The sequence below is a fragment of the Narcine bancroftii genome, chromosome 3 (genome assembly GCF_036971445.1).
Source record: "Narcine bancroftii isolate sNarBan1 chromosome 3, sNarBan1.hap1, whole genome shotgun sequence".
Taxonomy (NCBI): Eukaryota; Metazoa; Chordata; class Chondrichthyes; order Torpediniformes; family Narcinidae; genus Narcine; species Narcine bancroftii.
Genome location: NC_091471.1, coordinates 284,796,382 through 284,824,137, shown reverse-complemented (window position 1 = coordinate 284,824,137; position 27,756 = coordinate 284,796,382). Strand labels below are relative to the sequence as shown.

Here is a 27,756-nt window from a genome sequence, read left to right as displayed (position 1 = left end):
GTAATAAACCCCTTACGAAAAATGACCAAACGAAAGACAGAAAACAGGACCTTTCAAGACAGGTGGGAGGCAAACTCTGACCCCAGACTTTGATGAACTTGCATCTAAGAAGAGATGCCAAGTATCTGGTTTAGACCCAGGTGCATCAGAGTAAATCACAGTGTAGCAAGCGAAGCTTGGATTCATATTTTCTTTGGTTAACTTTGGACTGTTCATAGTTGAAAGATTGGATTTTCATTGAAGCAAGTTGTTATTTTTTTTTGACTTGTTGGATTGTGAAAAAAAATACATTTAAAAGGAGCTTAAAGGCTATAGAGAAATATTATTTATTGAATATTTTATTTCTCATTTGTTAATGCTTCTTCTGGAAAGAGTTTAAAGAGGGGATTGGAGTATAGGAACAGAGACACCCTTCTGCAGTTGTACAGGGCCCTGGTGAGACCCCACCTGGAGTATTGTGTCCAGTTCTGGTCTCCAATTTTGAGGAAGGACATACTAGCTATAGAGGGTGTGCAGCGCAGATTTACAAGGTTAGTTCCAGGGATGGCGGGGTTGACATATGCTGAAAGGCTAGAAAAACTGGACTTGTATCCGATGGAGTTTAGAAGGATGAGGGGGGACATGATTGAGGTATACAAAATCATCAGGGGGATAGACAGGGTGAAGTCGGATTACTTGTTCCCAATGATGGGGGATACGAGGACTAGAGGGCATAGTTTAAGAATACAGGGTAGGCCCTTTAGGATGGAGATGAGAAAACATTTTTTTACCCAGAGAAGTGTGAATCTGTGGAATGCTCTGCCACAGAGGGTGGTAGAGGCAGATTCGCTGATTATATTTAAAAGAGAGTTAGATAAGACTCTAGTGGGCAAAGGAGTTAAGGGTTATGGGGATAAGGCTGGAAAGGGGTACTGATGGTAGTGATCAGCCATGATCTGTAAAATGGCGGTGCTGGCTCGATGGGCCGAAGGGCCTACTCCAGCTCCTATTGTCTATAAAACTATTATGAAATATTTATTTTAATTAAGAAAAAGTTTAATGTTACATATGTTGAAAGAAGAGAAAACATGCAGATGTTGTTGAAAAGTTTCAATACATATTTAGTTTGGCCCACGACTTAGTCCAAGTTTTTAATTTTGGCCCTCTGAATTTGAGTTTGACACCCCTGCTCTAGTCGGCTGGTCCACATACCTTATCAGGAAACCTTCATGGACACACCTGACAAATTCAGCCCTACTTATCCCTCTTGCAGTATGGAGGTGCCAGTCAATAATAGGGAAGTTCAAGTCTCCCATGACAACCACCCTGTTATTTTTGCACCATTCTAAAATCTTATATGCTCCTTAGAGTCCTACTGGCTATTTGGGGGCCTATGGACTACTCCCAATATCTGTTTCTGACTTCTACCCAGACTGACTTCGTAGATAATTCCTGCACAACATCCTCCCTTTCTGCAGCTGTGATTTTATTCTATACTATTTTATCCCTTTAATCCATGCTATCCTTTTTGAAACATAAACCCCAGTATCTACATCAACCAATCATGTCAGGCCAGGTCACGTGATGGAGTAGTGGCTGGTCGGGGAACTCCAGCCCTCTCCGGAAAAGTTTAAAAAAAACCAGAAAACACAAAGGCACAAACATAAAAATTAAAATAAAGTGAAAGTAAAGGTGGGAAGAAAATGGCAGCGAAGAAAGAAAAGTCGAAAGCAACGGGAAGAAGAGAAGAAGAAAAGACATCGAAAGAAGAAGGTGAAGGCCTTACCTGTCCGAGGAGGCCCGCTGTGGAGAGAGAAGCCCGCTCCCTCAGGTCAGTCGAAGTCCTGAGCTCGGGACTACAAAAATGGCTCGCGGAGCCAAGCAAAAGTGCGCAACCGCACATGCGCGAGGAGTCGCGCATCGCGCATGCCAAAAAAAAAACACTGACGGGAGGGGGTCCAGCTGAGGAGTCGATCTCCACAGCTGAAATTGACAGCCACAACACAGCAGCAAGAGGAGAACATAGAAAACAACGAGAACAAGAGAGTAAAAGGAAATCAAAGAAACAACAGATGACCAACACAGAGGAAGAAGAAGAGGAAGAACACAGAAAAATGGAAGAAGGAGGGAAGGGCAAGTACATGGATATATTTTTTTTAAAGAATACATGGAAGGGGAGGAGTCATGTGATGGAGTAGTGGCCGGACGGTGAACTCCAGCCCTCTCCAGAAAAGTCAGAAAAAACAAAGGAAAACACAAAGGCACAAAAATAAAAATTAAAGTAAAGTGAGTATAAAGGTGGAAAGAAGATGGCGAAGAAAAAAGAAAAATCGAAACCAACGGTAAGAAGAGAGGAAGAGAAGACAATGGAAGAAGAAGGAGAAGGCCTTACCTGTTCGAAGAGGCCCGCGGTGGAGAGAGAAACCCGCTCCCTCAGGTCGGTAGAAAGTGGACTACAAAAATGGCTCGCTGAGCCGAGTAAAAGTGCGCAACTGCGCATGCGCGACTCCTCGTGCATGCGCGATGCGCATGCAAAAAAACACACCGACGAGAGGGGTAACCAGCTGGGGAGTCGATCTCCACAGCCGGCAATGACAGCTGCAGAACACCTGCAGCAAGAGGAGAACATAGAAGACAATGAAAACAAGAAAGAAGAGAAGAAAAGGGCACCAAAGAAACAACAGATGGCCAACCCAGAGGAAGAAGAAGAGGAAGAGGAAGAGTACAGTGAAATAGAAGAAGAAGGGAAAGGCAAGATAAAGGAGGTACTTTCTCTTATTAAAGAATACATGGAGTCATTTAAAGAATGGCAAGCGCAAGAATTTAATGATTTAAGAAGAAGCATAAACAATACAGAAGAGAAAATGAATAAAATAGATATGACCTTAACAGAAATGGGAAAGAGAATGGACAAGATGGAAGAGCGGGAAGCAGCAGTAGAAATGGAGGTAGAGGACTTAAAAAAGAAATTAGAGGAATCTAATAAAAAAGTTATAGAGACACAAGAACTGTTAGCTCAGAAAATAGATATAATGGAAAAGTATAACAGAAGAAATAACATAAAGATAGTGGGCCTTAAGGAAGATGAAGAAGGCAAGAATATGAGAGAGTTTATAAAAGATTGGATCCCTAGGATCCTAGGATGTCCAGAACTTCAGCAAGAAATGGAAATAGAAAGAGCACATAGAGCAGTGGCCTTTAAACCACAACCATAACAAAAGCCAAGATCTATTTTAGTAAATTTCCTAAGATATACTACAAGAGAAAAGGTACTGGAGAAGACAATGGAAAAAGTAAGAGAGGGCAACAAGCCACTGGAGTACAAAGGGCAAAAAATCTTCATTTATCCAGATATAAGTTTTGAACTCCTGAAGAAGAGAAAGGAGTTCAATACAGCAAAGGCCATTTTATGGAAGAAAGGGTGTAAATTTATACTAAAGCATCCAGCGGTATTGAAAATATTTATTCCAGGACAACAAAACAGACTATTCTCGGATCCAGAGGAAGCACGAAAATTTGCAGAATAATTACAAAATAGACTGAGGGATGAAGACGTGTAACGAGAGTACAAAAGACTGCAAACTAAAAAGACACACAAGTTTTGAACTCCTGAAGAAGAGAAAGGAGTTCAATACATTGAAAACGATCTTATGGGAAAAAAAACTATTCTCGGATCCAGAGGAAGCAAGGAAATTTGCAGAACAACTACAAAACAACCAGAGAGATGAAGATATGTAATAAGAGTAAAAATGACCACGATTTATATGTATGTGGGTAAAGAGGTATATGTGTGTATATGTATAATGTGCATACATGAATGTATCCGTATTCAGAGGAAAATATAGATAGTATAGACAAGAATTAATAAGGGAAGGAAATGGAATAGAGGGAATAAGGAGGGAACTAAAAGAGTGACCTTTGTGACATATGAAAAGTGAAATCTTTTCTGGGGGGGCTGGGTGGGGAGGAGTTGCGGTCACTGCAAAATCAGCTGACGCTTGCGAGTGAATTCGCAAATCCAAATGGAGAGGGGAGATGTGGTTGTCCGACAAGGGATAAAGGACAACTCAGGAGGGGAAGGGGGGGGATTGGGGCTAAAGAAGTTTTAAATAGGAGAATATGGAAAATGTTTGATGTTTTAGGAATGTTGTCTTATAAAGGGTTCAAAATAAGAAAACAGAAATGGATAAGAAGGAAAGGTAATGATGGTGAAACGGAAAGGGAAGATAAACAAAGTATAAAATGGCTACGTTGAACTATATGACTTTAAATATTAATGGAATACATAACCAAATTAAAAGGAAGAAACTGCTAAATTTACTGAAAAAAGAAAAAATTGATATAGCATTTGTGCAAGAAACACATTTAACTGAATTGGAGCACAAGAAATTAAAGAGAGATTGGGTAGGACACGTAACAGCAGCATTGTATAATTCAAAAGCAAGAGGAGTAGCTATATTAATTAGTAAAAATGTGCCATTTAAAATAGAAGAGGAAATAATAGATCCAGCAGGGAGATATGTAATGATAAAATGTCAGATATATTCGGAGTTTTGGAATCTACTCAATGTATATTCACCTAACGAAGAAGATTAAAAGTTTATGCAAGATATCTTTTTGAAGGTAGCAGATACGCAAGGGAACATATTAATAGGAGGGGATTTCAACCTGAATTTGGATTCAAATATGGACAAAACTGGGAAAAAAATTAACAGAAAGAACAAGGTAACCAAATTTATAATTAAATCGATGCAAGAAATGCAACTTTTGGATATATGGAGGAAACAACACCCAAAGGAAAAGGAATATTCATATTACTCGGCTAGACATAAAACATACTCAAGAATAGACCTATTTTTGTTATCAGCTCGTATGCAAGACAGAGTAAGAAAAACAGAATTTAAAACTAGAATACTATCGGACCATTCACCCTTAATATTGACAGTAAAGTTAGAGGACATCCCTCCAAAAATGTATAGATGGAGATTAATCCCCATGTTACTTAAAAGGCAGGATTTTAGAGAATTTATTGAAAAACAAATTAAAATGTATTTTGAAATAAATACGGAATCAGTGGAAGATAAGTTTATACTATGGGATGCAATGAAAGCATTCATTAGAGGGCAAATAATAAGTTATGTAACCAAGATGAAGGACTATAACCAGGAAACAGAGCAGTTGGAAAGGGAAATAGTAAATATAGAAAAAGAATTAGCAATGAAGGAAGATACAACTAAAAGAAGAGAATTGGCGGATAAAAAAAATAAAGTATGAAACACTACAAACATATAAGGTGGAGAAGAATATAATGAAGACAAAACAGAAATATTATGAACTAGGTGAAAAAACGCACAAAATCCTAGCATGGCAGCTTAAGACAGTACAAGCTAAGAAAATGGTATTGGCATCAAGGAAAAAAGACAAACAAATTACATATAATCCAAAAGAAATTAAGGAAAACAATAGAGAATTCTATGAACAATTATACCGAACTGAAAACAAAGGGAAAGAAGGGAAAATAGATGAATTTCTGACTAAAATTGAACTACCAAAATTACAAATAGAGGAACAAAATAAATTAACAGAGCCATTTGGAATAGTAGAAATACAAGAGATAATAAAAAAATTACCAAATAATAAGACAACAGGAGAGGATGGATTCCCAATAGAATTCTACAAAACATTTAAAGACTTATTAATTCCGCCCCTCCTGGAAGTAATCAACCAGATTGATAAAACACAAAGCTTACCAGATTCATGTAAAACAACAATAATTACAGTAATACTAAAGCAAGGGAAAGATCCACTCTCACCAGCGTCATATAGACCAATATCTTTACTTAACACAGATTATAAGATAATAGCTAAACTATTAGCAAACAGATTAGCAGAGTATGTACCGAAAATGGTAAATTTAGACCAAACTGGATTTATCAAAAAAAGACGCACAACAGACAATATTTGTAGATTTATTAACTTAATTCATGCAGTAGAAGGGAATAAAGCACCTACAGTAGCAGTTGCTTTAGATGCAGAGAAGGCCTTTGACAGAGTAGAATGGAATTATTTGTTCAAAGTATTGCAAAAATTCAGTTTACCGGAGAAGTATATTAATTGGATTAAAGCATTATATAAATGACCGTTAGCGAAAGTGACAGTAAATGGACATGTATCAAAGCAATTTAACTTAAGCAAGTCAACACGACAGGGATGCCCACTATCACCTTTATTGTTTGCGTTAGCTATAGAACCACTAGAATTGATAAGAACAGAAAATAATATAAAAGGAATAAAAATAAAAGACAAGGAATATAAAATCAATTTATTTGCGGATGATGTTATAGTGTACTTAACAGAACCAGAACTATCAATAAAAGAATTATATAAGAAATTGAAGGAATATGGAGAAGTGTCGGGTTACAAGATAAACGTAAATAAAAGTGAAGCAATGCCAATGAATAATGTGGATTTCTCAAAATTTAAGAAGGAATCACCATTTAGATGGCAAATGCAAGCAATAAGATACCTAGGTGTACAAATAAACAAAAATCTCGGCCAACTATATAAACTCAATTATTATCCACTAATGAAAAAATTACAGGACGATTTAGAGCATTGGAAAGATTTACCACTAACACTAATAGGAAGGATAAACTGTATTAAAATGAACATTTTTCCAAGGATATTATACTTATTTCAGGCATTGCCAATACAACTGACAGAGAAATTCTTCAAGGAGTTAAAGAAAATAATAAGGACATTTTTATGGAGAGGGGGGAAACCGAGGATAGCACTAGATAAATTAACAGAATGGTATAAACAAGGAGGCTTACAACTGCCAAACTTTAAAAATTATTATAGAGCCGCACAATTAAGATACCTATCAGATTTTTATCAAACAAGGGAAAAGCCAGATTGGACGAGATTAGAATTAGATAAAATAGGGGAAAAGATACCTGAACACATATTATATAAATGGGATGAAAAATTGGTACAACATAGAAGTTCTCCAGTATTACATCATCTCCTCAATATTTGGAAGAAGATTCATGTAGAAAAAAATAAAACAAATTATCAATTACCAAAATTAATATTGACGCAAAACAAGTTACTCCCTTTTACAATAGATAACCTTTCCTTTAGAGAATGGGAAAAAAAGGATTAAAAGAATAGAAAATTGTTTTTCAGGAAATGGATTCTTATCCTTTGAACAAATGAAAGATAAGTACAATATAACTGGAGATACAGCGCTGGCATATTACCAATTGAGATCCTACTTGAAGGATAAATTAGGAAGCAGTTTGAGTTTGCCAGAGGGAAGTAACCTTGAATATGTGATTACAGATACAATGATAATCAAAAGATTTATAACAAATATGTATATTAAACTGCAAGAAAAGGAGAATGAGGAAACAAATGGTAAAACTAAACAAAAATGGGAACAAGATTTAAATATAAAGATAAAAAAGGAAACATGGGAGAAGTTATGCTCCGGAACGATGAGAAATACAATAAATACAAGGTTACGTATGATACAATATAACTGGATACACAGGCTATACATTACACCTCAAAAGTTAAATAAATGGGACCCAACAGTATCTGATAGATGTTTTCGATGTAAAAAAGAAATGGGAACAACAATTCATGCAATCTGGACATGTGAGAAAGTAGAAAAATTTTGGGAAGATCTAAATCAGATATTAAATAAAATAACAGAAAACAATATACCAAAGAATCCAGAGATCTTCCTCCTAAGTAACATAAAAAACAAAGAATTTGGAATTGATTTGGAGGATGCACAAAAAAGATTTGTTAAGATAGCTCTAGCCGAAGCAAAAAAATGTATTATGTCAACCTGGAAATTGGAAGATAATTTGAAAATACAACAATGGTATATAGAAATGAATAAATGTATTCCATTAGAAAAAATAACATATAGTTTAAGAAATAATATTGAAATATTCGAACAAATATGGGAGCCTTACATTAAATACAATAGCGAAAACCTACCGGGGACAATCATTACCTAAGTTAACGGAAGGAAAAGGAAATGAAAAGAATGGACTCAGTAGAATTTCTGGTGTAATTTTGTTGAATGACAACATTGTCTGACTGGTTTAATGTATCCTAGATTTTATATCTTAAATGGACGGGAGGGGGGAGGTAGGGAGGGTGGGATGGTAGGAGGGAGTGGGGGGGGGAGAAAATGGCACTGTATATGTGTGAAAAGGAAAAAGTGTGTACCATGGTTAATGTGATTTATGGTGTGAAAAATAAAAAAATTAAAAAAAAAGAATACATGGAATCAATAAAAGAATGGCAGTCACAAGAATTTAGTGAAATAAAAAGAATAAAAAGTACAGAAGAAAAAAATGAATAGATTAGAGATGGTCATGTCAGATATAGGACAAAGAGTGGACAAGGTGGAAGAACGAGAAACAGCCGTAGAAATGGAAGTAGAGGACTTAAAAAAGAAATTAGAAGAATCTAATAAAAAAGTTAAAGAGTCACAGGAGCTGTTAGCTCAGAAGATAGATATAATGTAAAATTATAATAAAAGAAATAATATAAAGATAGTGGGCATGAAGGAAGATGAAGAAGGCAAGAATATGAGAGAATTTATAAAAGATTGGATCCCCAGGGTCCTAGGAAGACCAGAATTACAGGAAGAAATGGAAATAGAAAGGGCACATAGAACATTAGCCCCTAAACCACAACCACAACAAAAACCAAGATCCATTTTATTAAAATTCCTAAGATATACAACAAGAGAAAATATATTGGAGAAAGCAATGAAGAAAATAAAAGAAGACAAAAAGCCACTGGAATACAAAGGTCAAAAATTTTTTTCCTATCCAGATACAAGTTTTGAACTCCTGAAGACGAGGAAGAAGTTTAATATAGCAAAAGCGATCCTATGGAAAAAAAGGATATAAATTTATGCTAAAGTACCCAGCGGTACTTAAAACAGTTATTCCATGGCAGCAAAACAGACTATTCTCGGATCCGGAGGAAGCACGAAAATTTGCAGAACAACTACAAAACAGACAGAGAGAGGAAGATATGTAACGAGAGCAAAAATGACCACGAACTATATGTATGTGTGTTTCCGGGGGGGCGGGGGGGGCTAGGTGGGGAGGAGTTACGGTCACTGCAAAATCAGTTGACGCTTGCGAGTAAATTCGCAAATCCAAATGGAGAGGGGAGATGTGGTTGCCCGACAAGGGATAAAGGGCAACTCAGGAAGGGGAGGGGATAGTGGGGTTAAAAAATTTTTAGATAGGAGAATAAGGGAAATGTTTGATGTTTTAGAAATGTTGTCTTATAAAGTGTTCAAAACAAGAAAGCAGAAATGGATAAGAAGGAAAGGTGATGATGAGGAAACGGAAAGGAAAGATAAACAAAGTATGAAATGGCTATGTTGAACTATATGACTTTGAATATTAACGGAATACATAACCAAATCAAAAGGAAGAAACTGCTAAATTTACTGAAAAAAGAAAAAATTGATATAGCATTCGTGCAAGAAACACATTTAACTGAAATGGAGCACAAGAAATTAAAGAGAGATTGGGTAGGATTGGGTAACAGCAGCGTCATATAATTCAAAAGCTAGAGGAGTAGCTATATTAATCAGTAAAAATGTACCAATTAAAATAGAAGAGGAAATAATAGATCCAGCAGGGAGATATGTAATGATAAAATGTCAGATATATTCGGAGTTTTGGAATTTACTCAATGTATATTCACCTAATGAAGAAGATCAAAAATTTATGCAAGATATTTTTTTGAAGATAGCAGATACGCAAGGGAACATACTAATAGGAGGGGATTTCAACCTTAATTTGGATTCAAACATGGATAAAACTGGGAAAAAAAATTAACAGAAAGAACAAAGTAACCAAATTTATAATTAAATCGATGGAAGAAATGCAACTTTTGGATATATGGAGGAAACAACACCCAAAGGAAAAGGAATATTCATAATATTCGGGTAGACATAAAACATACTCAAGAATACACCTATTTCTGTTATCAGCTCGTATACAAGATAGAGTAAGAAAAACAGAATATAAAGCTAGAATATTATCGGACCACTCACCCCTAATATTGACAATCCCTCCAAGAATGTATAGATGGAGATTAAACTCCATGCTACTTAAAAGGCAGAATTTTAGAGAATTCATTGAAAGACAAATTAAAATGTATTTTGAAATAAATACGGAATCAGTGAAAGATAAGTTTATACTATGGGATGCAATGAAAGCGTTCATCAGAGGGCAAATAATAAGTTATGTAACTAAGATGAAGAAGGACTACAATCAGGAAACATAGCAGTTGGAAAGGGGAATAGTAAATATAGAAAAAGAATTAGCAATGAAGGAAGATACAACTAAAAGAGAATTGGCAGATACAAAAATAAAATATGAAACACTACAAACATATAAGGTGGAGAAGAACATAATGAAGACAAAACAGAAATATTATGAACTAGGAGAAAAAACGCACAAAATTCTAGCATGGCAGCTTAAGACAGAACAAGCTAAGAGAATGGTATTGGCATCAAGGAAAAAAGACAAACAAATCACAAATATTCCAACGGAGATTAATGAAAACTTCAGAGAATTCTACGAACAATTATACCAAACTGAAAACGAAGGGAAAGAAGACAAAATAGATGAATTTTTTACTAAAATTGAACTTCCAAAATTACAAATAGAGGAACAAAATAAATTAACAGAACCATTTGAAATAGTAGAAATACAAGAGATAATAAAAAAACTACCGAATAATAAAACACCAGGAGAGGATGGATTCCCAATAGAATTCTATAAATCATTTAAAGATTTATTAATTCCTCCCCTCCTGGAAGTAATCAACCAGATTGATAAAACAAAGCTTACCAGATTCATGCAAAACAGCAATAATTACAGTAATACCAAAGACAGGGAAAGATCCACTCGCACCAGCGTCATATAGACCAATATCTTTACTTAACACAGATTATAAGATAATAGCTAAACTATTAGCAAACAGATTAGCTGATTATGTACCAAAAATAGTAAATCTAGACCAAACTGGATTTATTAAAAAAAGACGAAAAACAGACAATATTTGTAAATTTATTAACTTAATTCATGCAATAGAAGGAAATAAAGCTCCAACAGTAGCGGTTGCTTTAGACGCAGAGAAGGCCTTTGACAGAGTAGAATGGAATTATTTATTCAAAGTACTACAAAAATTTAGTTTACCAGAGAAATATATTAATTGGATTAAAGCATTATATAAGGGGCCATTGGCGAAAGTGACAGTAAACGGATATATATCAAAACAATTTAACTTAAGCAGATCAACAAGGCAGGGATGCCCACTATCTCCTTTATTGTTCACATTAGCCATAGAACCACTGGCAGAACTGATAAGAACAGAAAATAAAATGGATAAAAATAAAAGACAAGGAATATAAAATCAGTCTATTTGCAGATGACGTTATAATATACTTAGTAGAACCAGAAATATCAATAAAAGAATTACACAGGAAATTGAAGGAATATGGAGAAGTGTCAGGGTACAAGATTAACGCAAATAAAAGTGAAGCAATGCCAATGAATAACGTGGATTTCTCATAATTTGAGAAAGAATCACCATTCAGATGGCAAACGCATGCAATGCGATATCTAGGTATACAAATAAATAAAAACTCCAGCCATCTATACAAACTACTAATGAAAAAATTACAAGACGACTTAGAGCATTGGAAAGATTTACCACTAACACTGATAGGAAGGATAAACTGTATTAAAATGAACATTTTCCCAAAGATACAATATTTATTTCAGACATTACCAATACGATTAACAGAGAAATTTTTCAAGGATAAAAGAAATAATAAGGAAATTTTTATGGAAAGGGGGGAAACCGAGGATAGCACTAGATAAATTAACAGAATGGTATAAACAAGGAGGCTTACAACTGCCAAACTTTAAAAATTATTATAGAGCCGCACAATTAAGATACCTATCAGATTTTTATCAAACAAGGGAAAATCCAGATTGGACTAGATTAGAACTAGATAAAATAGGGGAGAAGATACCTGAACATATATTATATAAATGGGATGAAAAATTGGTACTACGTAGAAATTCTCCGGTATTGCATCATCTGCTCAACATTTGGAAGAAGATTCATGTAGAAAGGAATAAAACAAATTACCAACTACCAAAACTAATACTGACGCAAAATCAGCTAATCCCTTTTACAATAGATAACCTTTACTTTAGAGAATGGGAGAAAAAAGGGATCAGAAGTATAGAGAATTGTTTTTCGGGAAATAAACTATTATCCTTTGAACAATTGAAGGATAAATATAATATAACTGACGATACAAGGTTGGCATACTACCAACTGAAATCCTACTTGAAGGACAAATTGGGAAACAGTCTGAGGTTACTAGAAGGAAGTAATTTTGAATATGTGATTACAGATACAATGATAATCAAAAATTTATAACAAACATGTATATTAAACTGCAAGAAAAGGAGAATGAGGAAACAAATGGTAAAACCAAACAAAAATGGGAAAATCTAAGCATAAAGATAAAGAATGAAACATGGGAGAAACTATGCTCCAGAACCATGAGAAATACAATAAACACAAGGTTACGTATGATACAATATAACTAGATACACAGGTTATACATTACACCTGAAAAGTTAAATAAATGGGACCCAACAGTATCAGACAGATGTTTTCACTGTAAAAAGGAAACGGGAACAACAGTTCATGCAATCTGGACATGTGAGAAAGTGAAAAAACTTTGGGAAGATCTAAACCAGATACTAAATAAAATCACAAAAAGCAATATACCAAAAAACCCAGAGATCTTCCTCCTAAGTAATATAAAAACAAAGAATTTGGCCTTGATTTAGATGGAGCACAAAAAAGATTTGTTATGATAGCCCTAGCTGTAGCAAAAAAATGTATTATGTCAACCTGGAAATTAAAAGATAACTTGAGAATACAACAATGGTATATAGAAATGAATAAATGTATTCCATTAGAAAAAAATAACATACAATTTAAGAAATAACATTACAATATTTGAACAAATATGGGAGCCATACATGAAACACAATAGAGAAAACCTACCGTGGACATCTACCACCTAAAATGACAGAAGGAGAAGATAATGAAAAGAACCGACTCAGTGGAATTTCTTGTTTATTTTTATTGAGTGACAACATTGTTTAATGGGTTTAATGTTTCTTAGATTCTGAACTTTAAATAAGTGGGAGGGGAGGTGAGGGAGGGGACGAGGGAAGGGGAGGGAGAAAACGACACTGTATATATTTGATAAAGAAAATGTATGTATCTTGAACAATATGGTTTATAGTGTGAAAAATAAAAAATTTTAAAAAATGCTTCAGCCAATTCTTTGTAACAGCCACCACATCGTAATTTCACATACTGATCCATGCTCTAAGTTCATCTCCCTCATTCCTAAAGCATTAAAATAAACACATTTCAATCCCTCCCACTGACTACATTTATGCAGTTGAGGGGAGATGCAACAGCTGCAGTTTCTGGTAGCACAACAGCAACGGCTGTGACCATGACAGAGCAATTATACAGAAACAACCTCAAACACAACTGACCAAGAACAGAGAGAGCGTGCTAAGGGATACTTCAAGGGCCAACAGCTGCTCACTGTGGATCCAACAGTCCACAGTCCCTGCTACATTTCACAGGGAATGACACCATCCTTGTCATGGATCATGTCAGGGGTCTCATGGTCAGACGCTCCCAGTGGAATTTCCTGATACGGTGAGATTTGGCCTGAAAATGGTCACAGTGATTCATTTGGGATTAAATTACGATCCCATCTTTTGCAGCTGAAAAACTCGTTCAGAAAGAATGGTGTTCCCAAGGCAGGCGAACCAAAATGCCCAAGTGCATCCAATGGGAGACATCCCAAAAACAGGGAAGTTTATGTCAGAATCTTCTCTGAGAACACCTATTCCCAATTTGCTCTCTCTAGTCCCTGTCTCATCCCATCACAATGAGCCTTTACCCAATTAAACATGTTCCCATTTTCTCTACTCCTATCCTTGACTGTAGCTATGCTAAAGGTAAGGGAGTTGTAGTCACGGTGTACAAAATGCTCCCCTAGTGTCACCCTCAGATTCAGATTTATTGTCAGAGAACATACATGGCATCACATACAACCCTGAGGTTCTTTTCTCCCGTGGGCGCGGCAGAATTACCGCTAATTGGTATGCAAAAAAACTGAAATCAGTGTGTATATGTAAACAAATAGAGAACTGTAAACAGATAATGAAAGTCAACAAACTGTGCAATACCTAGAGAATTAAAAATAAAATCAATAAAATGCACAAGAGTCCTTAAGTGAGTCCCTGATTGAGTGTGTTTTTGAGGAGTCTGATGGTGGAGGGGGAGCAACTGCTCTTGAATCTGGGGGTGCATCCTACCAGGTTCATTACCCAGCACTAGATCCAGTATGTCCTCTCCTCTAGTCAGCTTGTCAACATACTGTGTTAGGAATCCTTTTTGGCCACATCTGACAAATTCAGCCCCACTTATCCCTCTTGTAGTATGGAGGTGCCAGTCAATAATTGGGAAGTTCAAGTCTCCCATGACAACCACCCTGTTATTTTTGCACAATTCCAAAATCTGCCTTCTTATCTGCTCACACAGAACACCCAAGGGTATAGAAACTTGACAAATCCCTAGGCCAACATAAAATGAACCTTGATCTGATCATATTTGTGGGAAATGACTTGTACATTCATATTTTTGGGTTGGTCACAAAAATGGGACTGAGCATCATTTTCCAAACCTGGCTGGGACAAAGAGTCAGACTCTTGGAATTGAATGTGGTCCTTTTGTAAAATGTGGCTGCTTTTCTGGATAAGAAAGGTTTAGAGGGACATACGTTGATCACAGGATTATGGGATCAGCATGGACAAGTTGGAATTAAGGGCTTGTTTTCATACAAGAGAACTCTATGGCTCCAAAAGACCATAATGCTATAAAACTTAGGAGCAGAATTAGGCCATTTGGCTCATCGAGTCCTGCTCCATTATTCGAATCATGGCTGATGTAGTTTTTCTTTCAACCCCATTTTTGTGACTTCACCACATGACCTTTGATCTCTGCTTTAAATATACCCAATGACTTGGCCTCCACAGTCATTTGCAGCATCATATTCCACAAATTCACCACCCTCTGGCTGAAGAAATTTCTTATCTCTGTTCTTGAGGGACAGCATTTTATTCTGAGGCTGGTGGAGACTCTCCCAAATGCTGGAAATCTAAAATAAAAACAGAAACTTCAGGAAATACTCAGCAGGTCAGACAGCATCCGTGGAGAGAGATTTGACGAATGCCCCAGGTCAGAAGTGTTAACAAGTTCTCTTTCCACAGATGCTGCCCTAAACTAGTATTTGCCTGACCCAGATGACTTGTTGTTAAACAAGAAAGTCTGCATCACCTGTGAACCTGAAGGGCTACTCTTCGCACCGAGTTCCCACCGTGCACACACCCCCCCCCCACCACACCAGAGAGACTAGATATAGACTGGGAGCCCACCCTGCTTAGCACCTTCACTCCGTCTGCTGCAACAACCCCAACTCCACACACCATTCCTCTTCCTCAGTGTCATGCACTGCCAAACCGAGGCTACCCAAGAATTGAAGAGAAAATCTTACATTTCATCGGATATCCCTCCAACCAGATGGCATTAACATTGACCTCTCCAATCTCTGCTAACCCCCTCCCATTTCTCTTTCCCCATCTGTCTCCTTTTGTCCTGCTCCCCACCCCTTTCCCCCCTCCATTCAGAAAACTACCCTCAATACTTTTAAGCTTTTATCTCTTCTGTCCTCCCACCTGTCTCCACCTATGACCTCTAACAAGTTGACGTGCTACTCCCCCTGCCCCTTCCTCCCCCCTCTCCTCCTCCCTTCAGCCATGTGCCTGTTCTTGCTTATATCTTGATGGAGGGTCAGGCTTGACCTGCTGAGTTTCTCCAGTTCTTTGGTGTATTGCATTACAAACCCAACATCTGCATATGTTCCTGTTTAACTCTTGCTCTCAGCATCACCAAGGAATTGATTGTTCATTGTAGGAAGAAAAAGCTGAGGGACCACACATCTGTCCACATTAGGCTGCTCCCCCTCACAATGCACAGGAGGTAGGGGAGGGGGGGAAATCAATTCCTGGGAATCTACATATTATAAGACCTTTCCTGGGTCCAGCACATTGTGGCAAGCATGAAGAAGGCACACAAACCCTTCTACTTTCCAAGAACGCTGAGAGAATATCTGACAATGTGCCAAATCTTTATCAAACTTCTGTGGAAAGTGTACTGGTTGGTTGCATCACCATCTGGTTTGGGAATTCAAGTGCTCAGGAATGAGGATGGTAGCAAACGTAGCCAGGTCTATGACAATCTCCAACCTCCCATCCATTGCAAGGCAGTCAAATATTACAAAGAACTCCCAACACCCTGGTCACAGATTTCTGAAGAATTACCTGTAATCCTGCCAACTCTGGTGGGGACGAGACTCCCTGCATGACCAGCCACATGTGCTCCCAGGCTATATCCAATCAGATGCATCCTGCTAGCTGGAATTCGCTCCTGGTTCTACAAGAAGTGCAATAGAATGGTTTAAAAAGAATTCCTGAGGAAGGTTTCCTTGGCAACAGGTGTTAGAGCCCCTCACCTCCAACCAGTTGATGAGCTTGGCGATGTCTTGGCCAACCGGCTGAATATTCTGGGCTGCGATTGGATAATGCTGGTGAGCACGATTAAGCCAATCCACAATGATAACGTTGGAGTCAGGCTCCCTCCAGTACAGAGCAACAACCAGCTTCTCAATCCAGTTCTCAAACATCCCACTCACCTGAAAAGGGACAAGGCAGGAATGAGGAGGGAGGTGGGAGACATCCCCAACACCAGGGATGGGGAGGGGTTCTCCCCCAAACTCCCTGATCCCAGGGATGGGGATGCCACCCCAGATTCCCTGACACCTGGAGTAAGGGGTACGACCCAGACTTCCCAAAACCAAAGGTGCAGGGGCCGGGACCTGTTCACACCATCACAAAGTACTGTCTTTTTCCCCCAAAGTGAGGAGAGTCTAAAACTACAGGGAAGAGGTTTAGGTGAGAGGGGAAAGATTTAGAGAGGAGCAGAGGGGAAACATTTTCACAAAGTATATGGAGCAATCTTCCAGAAGTAACTGGGCCCAATTACAACATTTGAAAACATTCCAGCAGAGACAGGGAAAGGGAGGGATGTGGGCAAAACACAAGGAAATGGAACTAGTCAAGAGAGGTCAGTGTCTTTGCTGTAACACACTATGACTAAACTTCAAAAGTACAGGGTACACAGAACAGTAAAGGGTCAAGGAGAAAAAGGGGTGATAAAGGAGCAATTCTTTTCCCTTCTAGGCTCAGTAATGGGTATACATAGGGGCCAGGGGTGTGTCTCAGGGTCAGAGGTGCCAGTTGCTCCACAAGGCTTCATTCACATCAGGGCATTCAGCTGCCTGGCCTTGTTCCATGAGTACCCTAGCCTGACCGATATCCCTCAGGCTAGGCTGGTGGTCTGTAGTCAAATTCTGCCCTTCACATCTTCCAGCTGAGTCCCACTGACCTTCACACAAAGAGGCTTCAGGCATCACCCGATCTTAGGAAGAGGCCCCAGTTCCGACCACCCCCCCCGGGGGCAGTGTGTGCTGTGCCATTCCGCTGCATTTCTAAAGCCTCTCCTCCCCCAATGCTCTTTACCCTCACTCTTCCTTCAAATCCTCCCTGATATCCATCCCATTTATCACTTACTCCCTGAATATTTCTGACCTGGGGTTAATATTGGTGTTTTTATTGAATGACAATAAAGAAATCTTGAATGTTGAATCTCTAATTGTCATTTAGTAATATTCAGACACACGTTTTTGTGAAACTGAGCTCATTGTTCTGCACGCCCTCACTGCAAGAAGCTGTTTCTCTAGATTAGTGTAAGACCCCTCCGAGTTCACCCTTCATCTCCCGAAGTGTGGGCATCAGCTGCCTGTAACACAGGGCCTCTGAGACATCCCACGCTGTGATGGGCCCTGCCACCCAAACTGTGCATGCTCAGCAAGAAGCACTCACACTCCACCCGTGGATAACGAGGAAGGTCTTGCTGCTGGTGTTGAAGCTGCACTTGGCCAGAGAGTCCACACGTCCCGCGATGATGTAACACCCATCCTCCCAGGGGGACGAGCGGCTTCGCAGAGAGAACTGGGTTTCAATACGGTTCAGGTCTTCAATGTCATTGGTCTGGAGCTCAAGAACACCTTTTGGGGGGGGCAACAAGATGGGATAAATTTTCTCAATGAAACGTGCACCAAGCATACAGCCTATCCCGAGTGATCCTGTTGTAGAAAGGAAGAGGTAAAGGCCTAAATTGGCAGAGACATTACACCTAGCAGAGATCCTTCTGGGTGTCTGTATTCCTGGCATACTCTTCAATGAGGATGGAACGTCCATCCCACCCACACTTGCATTCATAGTCATTGCAATACAAAGGGAGGTACTGAACACAAGCAAGGATTGTACGTATCTCTGTCCACTGAAACTGCAGAGCACACCAGAAATAGTACTGTTGTGACCCACTTGTCTGTCATTCTAATCAACAGCAGGAGTGGAACATAGCACCCTGAGCACAGCCTGACATCCATCTCCAGAGATTTCACCATTCCTAAAGACCCCAGCATCTCCACCACTTGAGCCTCAGGAAGAGCCAGTGGGTTGGGCTGACATGGATCTGGTAGAGATGGTGATGAAGATCACCAAATGGTCTCCTCCCATTCCCTGCAGCCCCATCGAACATGACACACAATGTCCTCATGTAACCATCCTACATACAACCCTTACCTCTCAATGATGCCCATCCTCACAATGACACCCACCCTCCAATAATGGGCCCTCTCTATCACAAAAATCCACCCTCCAATAATGGGCCCTCTCTATCACAAAAATCCACCCTCCAATAATGGGCCCTCTCTATCACAAAAATCCACCCTCCAATAATGGGCCCTCTCTATCACAAAAATCCACCCTCCAATAATGGGCCCTCTCTATCACAAAAATCCACCCTCCAATAATGGGCCCTCTCTATCACAAAAATCCACCCTCCAATAATGGGCCCTCTCTATCACAAAAATCCACCCTCCAATAATGGGCCCTCTCTATCACAAAAATCCACCCTCCAATAATGGGCCCTCTCTATCACAAAAATCCACCCTCCAATAATGGGCCCTCTCTATCACAACCACCCCCCCACCCTCACAACCACCCCCCCACCCTCACAACCACCCCCCCACCCTCACAACCACCCCCCCACCCTCACAACCACCCCCCCACCCTCACAACCACCCCCCCACCCTCACAACCACCCCCCCTCCCTCACAACCACCCCCCCTCCCTCACAACCACCCCCCCTCCCTCACAACCACCCCCCCTCCCTCACAACCACCCCCCCTCCCTCACAACCACCCCCCCTCCCTCACAACCACCCCCCCTCCCTCACAACCACCCCCCCTCCCTCACAACCACCCCCCCTCCCTCACAACCACCCCCCCTCCCTCACAACCACCCCCCCTCCCTCACAACCACCCCCCCTCCCTCACAACCACCCCCCCTCCCTCACAACCACCCCCCCTCCCTCACAACCACCCCCCCTCCCTCACAACCACCCCCCCTCCCTCACAACCACCCCCCCTCCCTCACAACCACCCCCCCTCCCTCACAACCACCCCCCCTCCCTCACAACCACCCCCCGCTCACAACCACCCCCCCTCCCTCACAACCACCCCCCCTCCCTCACAACCACCCCCCCTCTCTCACAACCACCCCCCCTCCCTCACAACCACCCCCCTCCCTCACAACCACCCCCCCTCCCTCACAACCACCCCCCCTCCCTCACAACCACCCCCCCTCCCTCACAACCACCCCCCCTCCCTCACAACCACCCCCCCTCCCTCACAACCACCCCCCTCCCTCACAACCACCCCCCCTCCCTCACAACCACCCCCCCTCCCTCACAACCACCCCCCCTCCCTCACAACCACCCCCCCTCCCTCACAACCAACCCCCCCTCCCTCACAACCACCCCCCCTCCCTCACAACCACCCCCCCTCCCTCACAACCACCCCCCCTCCCTCACAACCACCCCCCCCTCCCTCACAACCACCCCCCCTCCCTCACAACCACCCCCCTCCCTCACAACCACCCCCCTCCCTCACAACGACCCCCCCTCCCTCACAACGACCCCCCTCCCTCACAACGACCCTCCCCCCTCACAACGACCCCCCCTCCCTCACAACGACCCCCCCTCCCTCACAACGACCCCCCCTCCCTCACAACGACCCCCCCTCCCTCACAACGACCCTGCCCTCACAATGCACAGGGCTGTTCCCCTCCACGCACCTCGAAGTGACAGCCAACATCAAATTCTCCACACATTCTGAACTTTTCCCTCGCCTCACTGATCGATACAAGCTGGGGTCGGGAGCAGGCCATTCATCCCATCAATTCCATTCTGGCATGTAATACGATCATGGCAAATTTGATTATAACACCCATGGCCCCCTTAACCATTTGTGCCACCATCCAAATGTTCAAAGTCCCCATCCCACTCCCTCCTCTCCCCAGGATCCAGCCCATTATCTGCCTTCTCCCCATAACCTTCCTTTTATTTTTAAAATGTTATTAATTTGACAGAGATAAGTATTACATGTATATATTGTTTAGATATTAATTAATTATGACTTTTATATAATGCAATACAGATTGAGTCACATTATCTTAGATAATGCTAAAAAAATGAAAAATCCTTATGAGAATTTCACCTCATACTCTAATACTGAGATATACATTGTGATTATCTAAATAGACCAATTCTTTTAGTTGTAGAAAAAAATAAAAACACAAGACCCCCACCCTAACCCCTCCCATTAAACATGGTCACCAGCAAATAAGTTGTAAAGAATTGAGTATTGGCTCTCAGACATCGGAATGAAAACCCCCAGAGCACCCCTGCCTAAACCATCAAATTGTGATCTTAGTCCATGAATGGGCCCCATATCTTGTCAAATTCAACCTTGATCTACTTAACATTAGATCTCATTTTCTCCAAACTCCACATCTTGCAACCATTGCACACAAGCTGGTGCTCTGCCATCTCGCCATCTGATTCAAATTGCCCGTCTGGCCATCAGGGAAGTAAAAGCAACTATTTCTTTTTTGAGTTGAATTCAAGAAAATCCTCTCTTCTAGAGAATAACCAAACAAAGCAATAAAAGGACATGGTTCTCATTTAATCCTAAGAATCAGTGATAGAGGGAGGAGTCACGTGATGGAGTAGTGGCCGGACGGTGAACTCCAGCCCTCTCCAGAAAAGTCAGAAAAAACAAAGCAAAACACAAAGGCACAGAAATAAAAATCAAAGTAAAGTGAATATAAAGGTGGAAAGAAGATGGCGACAAAAAAAGAAAAGTCGAAACCAACGGTAAGAAGAGAGGAAGACAACGGAAGATGAAGGAAAAGGCCTTACCTGTTCGAAGAGGCCCGCGGTGGAGAGAGAACAACCGCTCCCTCAGGTCGGTAGAATATGGACTACAAAAATGGCTCGCTGAGCCGAGTAAAAGTGCGCAACCGCGCATGCACATGAAAAGAAACACACCGACGGGAGGGGTGACCAGGTGGGGAGTCGATCTCCACAGCCGGCAACGACAGCTGCAGAACACCTGCAGCAAGAGGAGAACACAGAAGACAACGAAAACAAGAAAGAAGAGAAGAAAAGGGCAACAAAGAAACAACAGATGGCCAACCCAGAGGAAGAGGAAGAGTACAGTGAAATAGAAGAAGAAGGGAAAGGCAAGATAAAGGATATACTTTCTCTTATTATAGAATACATGGAGTCATTTAAAGAATGGCAAGCGCAAGAATTTAATGATTTAAGAAGACTAAACAATACAGAAGAGAAAAAGAATAAAATAGATATGACCTTATCAGAAATGGGAAAAAGAATGGACAAGGTGCAAGAACGAGAAGCAGTAGTAGAAATGGAGGTAGAGGACTTAAAAAAGAAATTAGAGCAATCTAATAAAAAAGTTAAAGAGACACAAGAACTGTTAGCTCAGAAAATAGATATAATGGAAAATTATAACAGAAGAAATAACATAAAGATAGTGGGCCTTAAGGAAGATGAAGAAGGCAAGAATATGAGAGAGTTTATAAAAGATTGGATCCCTAGGATCCTAGGATGTCCAGAACTACAGCAAGAAATGGAAATAGAAAGGGCACATAGAGCATTGGCCTTTAAACCACAACCACAACAAAAGCCAAGATCTGTTTTAGTAAAATTCCTAAGATATACTACAAGAGAAAAGGTACTGGAGAAGACAATGGAAAAAGTAAGAGAGGGCAACAAACCACTGGAGTATAAAGGGCAAAAAATCTTCATTTATCCAGATATAAGTTTTGAACTCCTAAAGAAGAGAAAAGAGTTCAATACAGCAAAGGCGATTTTATGGAAGAAAGGGTATAAATTTATACTAAAGCATCCAGCGGTATTCAAAATATTTATTCCAGGACAACAAAACAGACTATTCTCGGATCCAGAGGAAGCACGAAAATTTGCAGAACAATTACAAAAATAGACTGAGGGAGGAAGACGGGTAATGAGAGTAAAAATGAGCACGATTGATATGTATGTGGGTAAAGACAAAAATAAACTGAGGGATGAAGACGGGTAATGAGAGTACAAAAGACTGCAAACTAAAAAGACACAAGTTTTGAATTCCTGAAGAGGAGGAAAGAGTTCAAAACATCAAAAACGATCTTATGGGGAAAAAAAACTATTCTCGGATCCAGAGGAAGCAAGGAAATCTGCAAAACAACTACAAAACAAACAGAGAGATGAAGACATGTAATAAGAGTAAAAATGACCACGATTTATATGTATGTGGGTAAAGGGGTATATGTGTGTATATGTATAATGTGCATACATGAATGTATCCGTATTTAGAGGAAAATATAGATAGTATAGACAAGAATTAATAAGGGAAGGAAAAGGAATAGAGGGAATAAGGAGGGAATTAAAAGAGTGACCTTTGTCACATATGAAAAGCGAAATCTTTTCTGGGGGGGCTGGGTGGCGGGGTGTTACGGTCACTGCAAAATCAGCTGACGCTTGCGAGTGAATTCACAAATCCAAATGGAGAGGGGAGATGTGGATGTCCGACAAGGGATAAAGGACAACTCAGGAGGGGAAGGGGGGGATTGGGGCTAAAGAAGTTTTAAATAGGAGAATGAGGAAAATGTTTGATGTTTTAGGAATGTTGTCTTATAAAGGATTCAAAACAAGAAAACAGAAATGGATAAGAAGGAAAAGAAATGATGGAGAAACGGAAAGGGAAGATAAACAAAGTATAAAATGTCAGATATATTCGGAGTTTTGGAATCTACTCAATGTATATTCACCTAACGAAGAAGATCAAAAGTTCATGCAAGATATCTTTTTGAAGATAGCAGATACGCAAGGGAACATATTAAGAGGAGGGGATTTCAACCTTAATTTGGATTCAAATATGGACAAAACTGGGAAAAAAATTAACAGAAAGAACAAAGTAACCAAATTTATAATTAAATCGATGGAAGAAATGCAACTTTTGGATATATGGAGGAAACAACACCCAAAGGAAAAGGAATATTCATATTACTCGGCTAGACATAAAACATACTCAAGAATAGACCTATTTTTGTTATCAGCTCGTATGCAAGATAGAGTAAAAAAAACAGAATATAAAGCTAGAATACTATCGGACCATTCACCCTTAATATTGACAGTAAAGTTAGAGGACATCCCTCCAAGAATGTATAGATGGAGATTAAACCCCATGTTACTTAAAAGGCAGGATTTTAGAGAATTTATTGAAAAACAAATTAAATTGTATTTTGAAATAAATACGGAATCAGTGGAAGATAAGTTTATACTATGGGATGCAATGAAAGCATTCATTAGAGGGCAAATAATAAGTTATGTTATCAAGATGAAGAAGGACTATAATCAGGAAACAGAGCAGTTGGAAAGGGAAATAGTAAATATAGAAAAAGAATTAGCAATGAAGGAAGATATTAGTAAAAGAAGAGAATTGGCGGATAAAAAAATAAAATATGAAACACTACAAACATATAAGGTGGAGAAAAATATAATGAAGACAAAACAGAAATATTATGAACTAGGTGAAAAAACGCACAAAATCCTAGCATGGCAGCTTAAGACAGAACAAGCTAAGAAAATGGTATTGGCATCAAGGAAAAAAGACAAACAAATTACATATAATCCAAAAGAAATTAAGGAAAACTTTAGAGAATTCTATGAACAATTATACTGAACTGAAAACGAAGGGAAAGAAGGGAAAATAGATGAATTTCTGACTAAAATTGAACTACCAAAACTACAAATACAGGAACAAAATAAATTAACAGAGCCATTTGGAATAGTAGAAATTCAAGGGATAATAAAAAAATTACCAAATAATAAGACAACAGGAGAGGATGGATTCCCAATAGAATTCTACAAAACATTTAAAGACTTATTAATTCCGCCCCTCGTGGAGGTAATCAACCAGATTGATGAAACACAAAGCTTACCAGATTCATGTAAAACAGCAATAATTGCAGTAATACTAAAGCAAGGGAAAGATCCACTTTCACCAGCGTCATATAGACCAATATCTTTACTTAACACAGATTATAAGATAATAGCTAAACTATTAGCAAACAGATTAGCAGAGCATGTACCGAAAATGGTAAATTTAGACCAAACTGGATTTATCAAAATAAGACGCACAACAGACAATATTTGTAAATTTATTAACTTAATTCATGCAGTAGAAGGGAATAAAGCACCTACAGTAGCAGTTGCTTTAGACGCAGAGAAGGCCTTTGACAGAGTAGAATGGAATTATTTGTTCAAAGTATTGCAAAAATTCAGTTTACCAGAGAAGTATATTAATTGGATTAAAGCATTATATAAGGGACCGTTAGCGAAAGTGACAGTAAATGGACATGTATCAAAGCAATTTAACTTAAGCAGGTCAAGACGGCAGGGATGCCCACTATCACCTTTATTGTTTGCGTTAGCTATAGAACCACTAGCAGAATTGATAAGAACAGAAAATAATATAAAAGGAATAAAAATAAAAGACAAGGAATATAAAATCAGTTTATTTGCAGATGATGTTATAGTGTACTTAACAGAACCAGAACTATCAATAAAAGAATTATATAAGAAATTGAAGGAATATGGAGAAGTGTCGGGTTACAAGATAAACGTAAATAAAAGTGAAGCAATGCCTATGAATAATGCGGATTTCTCAAAATTTAAGAAGGAATCTCCATTTAGATGGCAAATGCAGGCAATAAGATACCTAGGTGTACAAATAAACAAAAATCTCGGCCAACTATATGAACTCAATTATTATCCACTAATGAAAAAATTACAGGACGATTTAGAGCATTGGAAAGATTTACCACTCACACTAATAGGAAGGATAAACTGTATTAAAATGAACATTTTTCCAAGGATATTATACTTATTTCAGGCATTGCCAATACAACTGACAGAGAAATTCTTCAAGGAGTTAAAGAAAATAATAAGGAAATTTTTATGGAGAGGGGGGGAAACCGAGGATAGCACTAGATAAATTAACAGAATGGTATAAACAAGGAGGCTTACAACTGCCAAACTTTAAAAATTATTATAGAGTCGCACAATTAAGATACCTATCAGATTTTTATCAAACAAGGGAAAAGCCAGATTGGACGAGATTAGAATTAGATAAAATAGGGGAAAAGAAACCTGAACACATATTATATAAATGGGATGAAAAATTGGTACAACATAGAAGTTCTCCAGTATTACATCATCTCCTCAATATTTGGAAGAAGATTCATGTAGAAAGAAATAAAACAAATTATCAATCACCAAAACTAATATTGACGCAAAACAAGTTACTCCCTTTTACAATAGATAACCTTTCCTTTAGAGAATGGGAAAAAAAGGGATTAAAAGAATAGAAAATTGTTTTTCAGGAAATAGATTCTTATCCTTTGAACAAATGAAAGATAAGTACAATATAACTGGAGATACAGCGCTGGCATATTACCAATTGAGATCCTACTTGAAGGATAAATTAGGAAGCAGTTTGAGTTTGCCAGAGGCAAGTAACCTTGAATATGTGATTACAGATACAATGATAATCAAAAGATTTATAACAAATATGTATATTAAACTGCAAGAAAAGGAGAATGAGGAAACAAATGGTAAAACTAAGCAAAAATGGGAACAAGATTTAAATATAAAGATAAAAAGGAAACATGGGAGAAGTTATGTTCTGGAACGATGAGAAATACAATAAATATGAGGTTACGTATGATACAATATAACTGGATACAGGCTATACATTACATATCAAAAGTTAAATAAATGGGACCCAACAGTATCTGATAGATGTTTTCGATGTAAAAAAGAAATGGGAACAACAATTCATGCAATCTGGACATGTGAGAAAGGAGAAAAATTTTGGGAAGATCTAAACCAGATATTAAATAAAATTACAGAAAAGAATATACCAAAAAATCCAGAGATCTTCCTTCTAAGTAACATAAAAAACAAAGAATTGGGAATTGATTTGGATGGTGCACAAAAAAGATTTGTTAAGATAGCTCTAGCCGTAGCAAAAAAATGTATTATGTAAACCTGGAAATCAGAAGATAATTTGAAAATACAACAATGGTATATAGAAATGAATAAATGTATTCCATTAGAAAAAATAACATATAGTTTAAGAAATAATATTGAAATATTCGAACAAATATGGGAGCCTTACATTAAATACAATAGCGAAAACCTACCGGGGACAATCATTACCTAAGTTGATGGAAGGAGAAGGAAATGAAAAGAATTGACTCAGTAGAATTTCTGGTGTAATTTTGTTGAGTGACAACATTGTCTGACTGGTTTAATGTATCCTAGATTGTATACCTTAAATGGACGGGAGGGGGGGGTGGGTGGGTTGGGAGGAGGGAGAGAAAATGGCACTGTATATGTGTGAAAAGGAAAAAGTGTGTACCATGGTTAATGTGATTTATGATGTGAAAAATAAAAAATTAAAAAAAAAGAATCAGTGATAGAGTTTTAAAGAATTGTTCCCAATATTCTTGTCTGTAACCTTTTACACCCCCACCCCCCGCCCCACCAATCATGAACCCATCAACCACTGGAAATAAACTAAGTGATTTGGCCTCCACAGCTGTCTGTGGAAACAAATTTCACCACCCGCTGGTTGAAGCAACTTCTCCTCATCTCTGTTCTAAAGGGACATCCTTTTATTCTGAGGCTGTGCCCTCTGGTTCTAGACTCTCCCACAATTGGAAACATCTTCATGTCCACTCTATCCTGCCTTTTCAATCTTTGACAGGTTTCACTACGATTCCCTTCACCCTTCTAAACTCCAGTGAATGCAGGCCCAGAGCCATCAAACACTGCTCACACCTTATCCTTCTCATCCTTGGGATCGTTCTTGTAAAGCTCCTCTAGACCCTCTCCAACACCAGCACACCCCTCCTTAGATATGGGACCCAGATCTGCTCACAATGCTCCAAATGTGGTCTGATCAACACCCTGTAAAGCCTCAGCCTT

The 27,756-nt window shown here is 39.0% G+C and overlaps 1 protein-coding gene across 2 annotated transcripts in view; it reads right to left on the bottom strand.

Annotated features, from left to right (window-relative positions):
• Nucleotides 1-27,756, bottom strand: part of LOC138758888 (lipoprotein lipase-like) — a 46,350-nt gene that overhangs the window by 15,303 nt on the left and 3,291 nt on the right. Inside the window, exons 2-4 of one of the 2 annotated variants that reach the window (XM_069928430.1) lie at nt 18,156-18,340; nt 16,727-16,906; nt 16,536-16,647 (exon numbers count right to left, since the gene is read on the bottom strand). In XM_069928430.1, coding sequence (XP_069784531.1) covers nt 16,536-16,647; nt 16,727-16,906; nt 18,156-18,340 — 477 coding nt within the window. The remainder of the gene's footprint in view (nt 1-16,535; nt 16,648-16,726; nt 16,907-18,155; nt 18,341-27,756) is intronic. The other variant, XM_069928431.1, reaches the window with a different exon arrangement.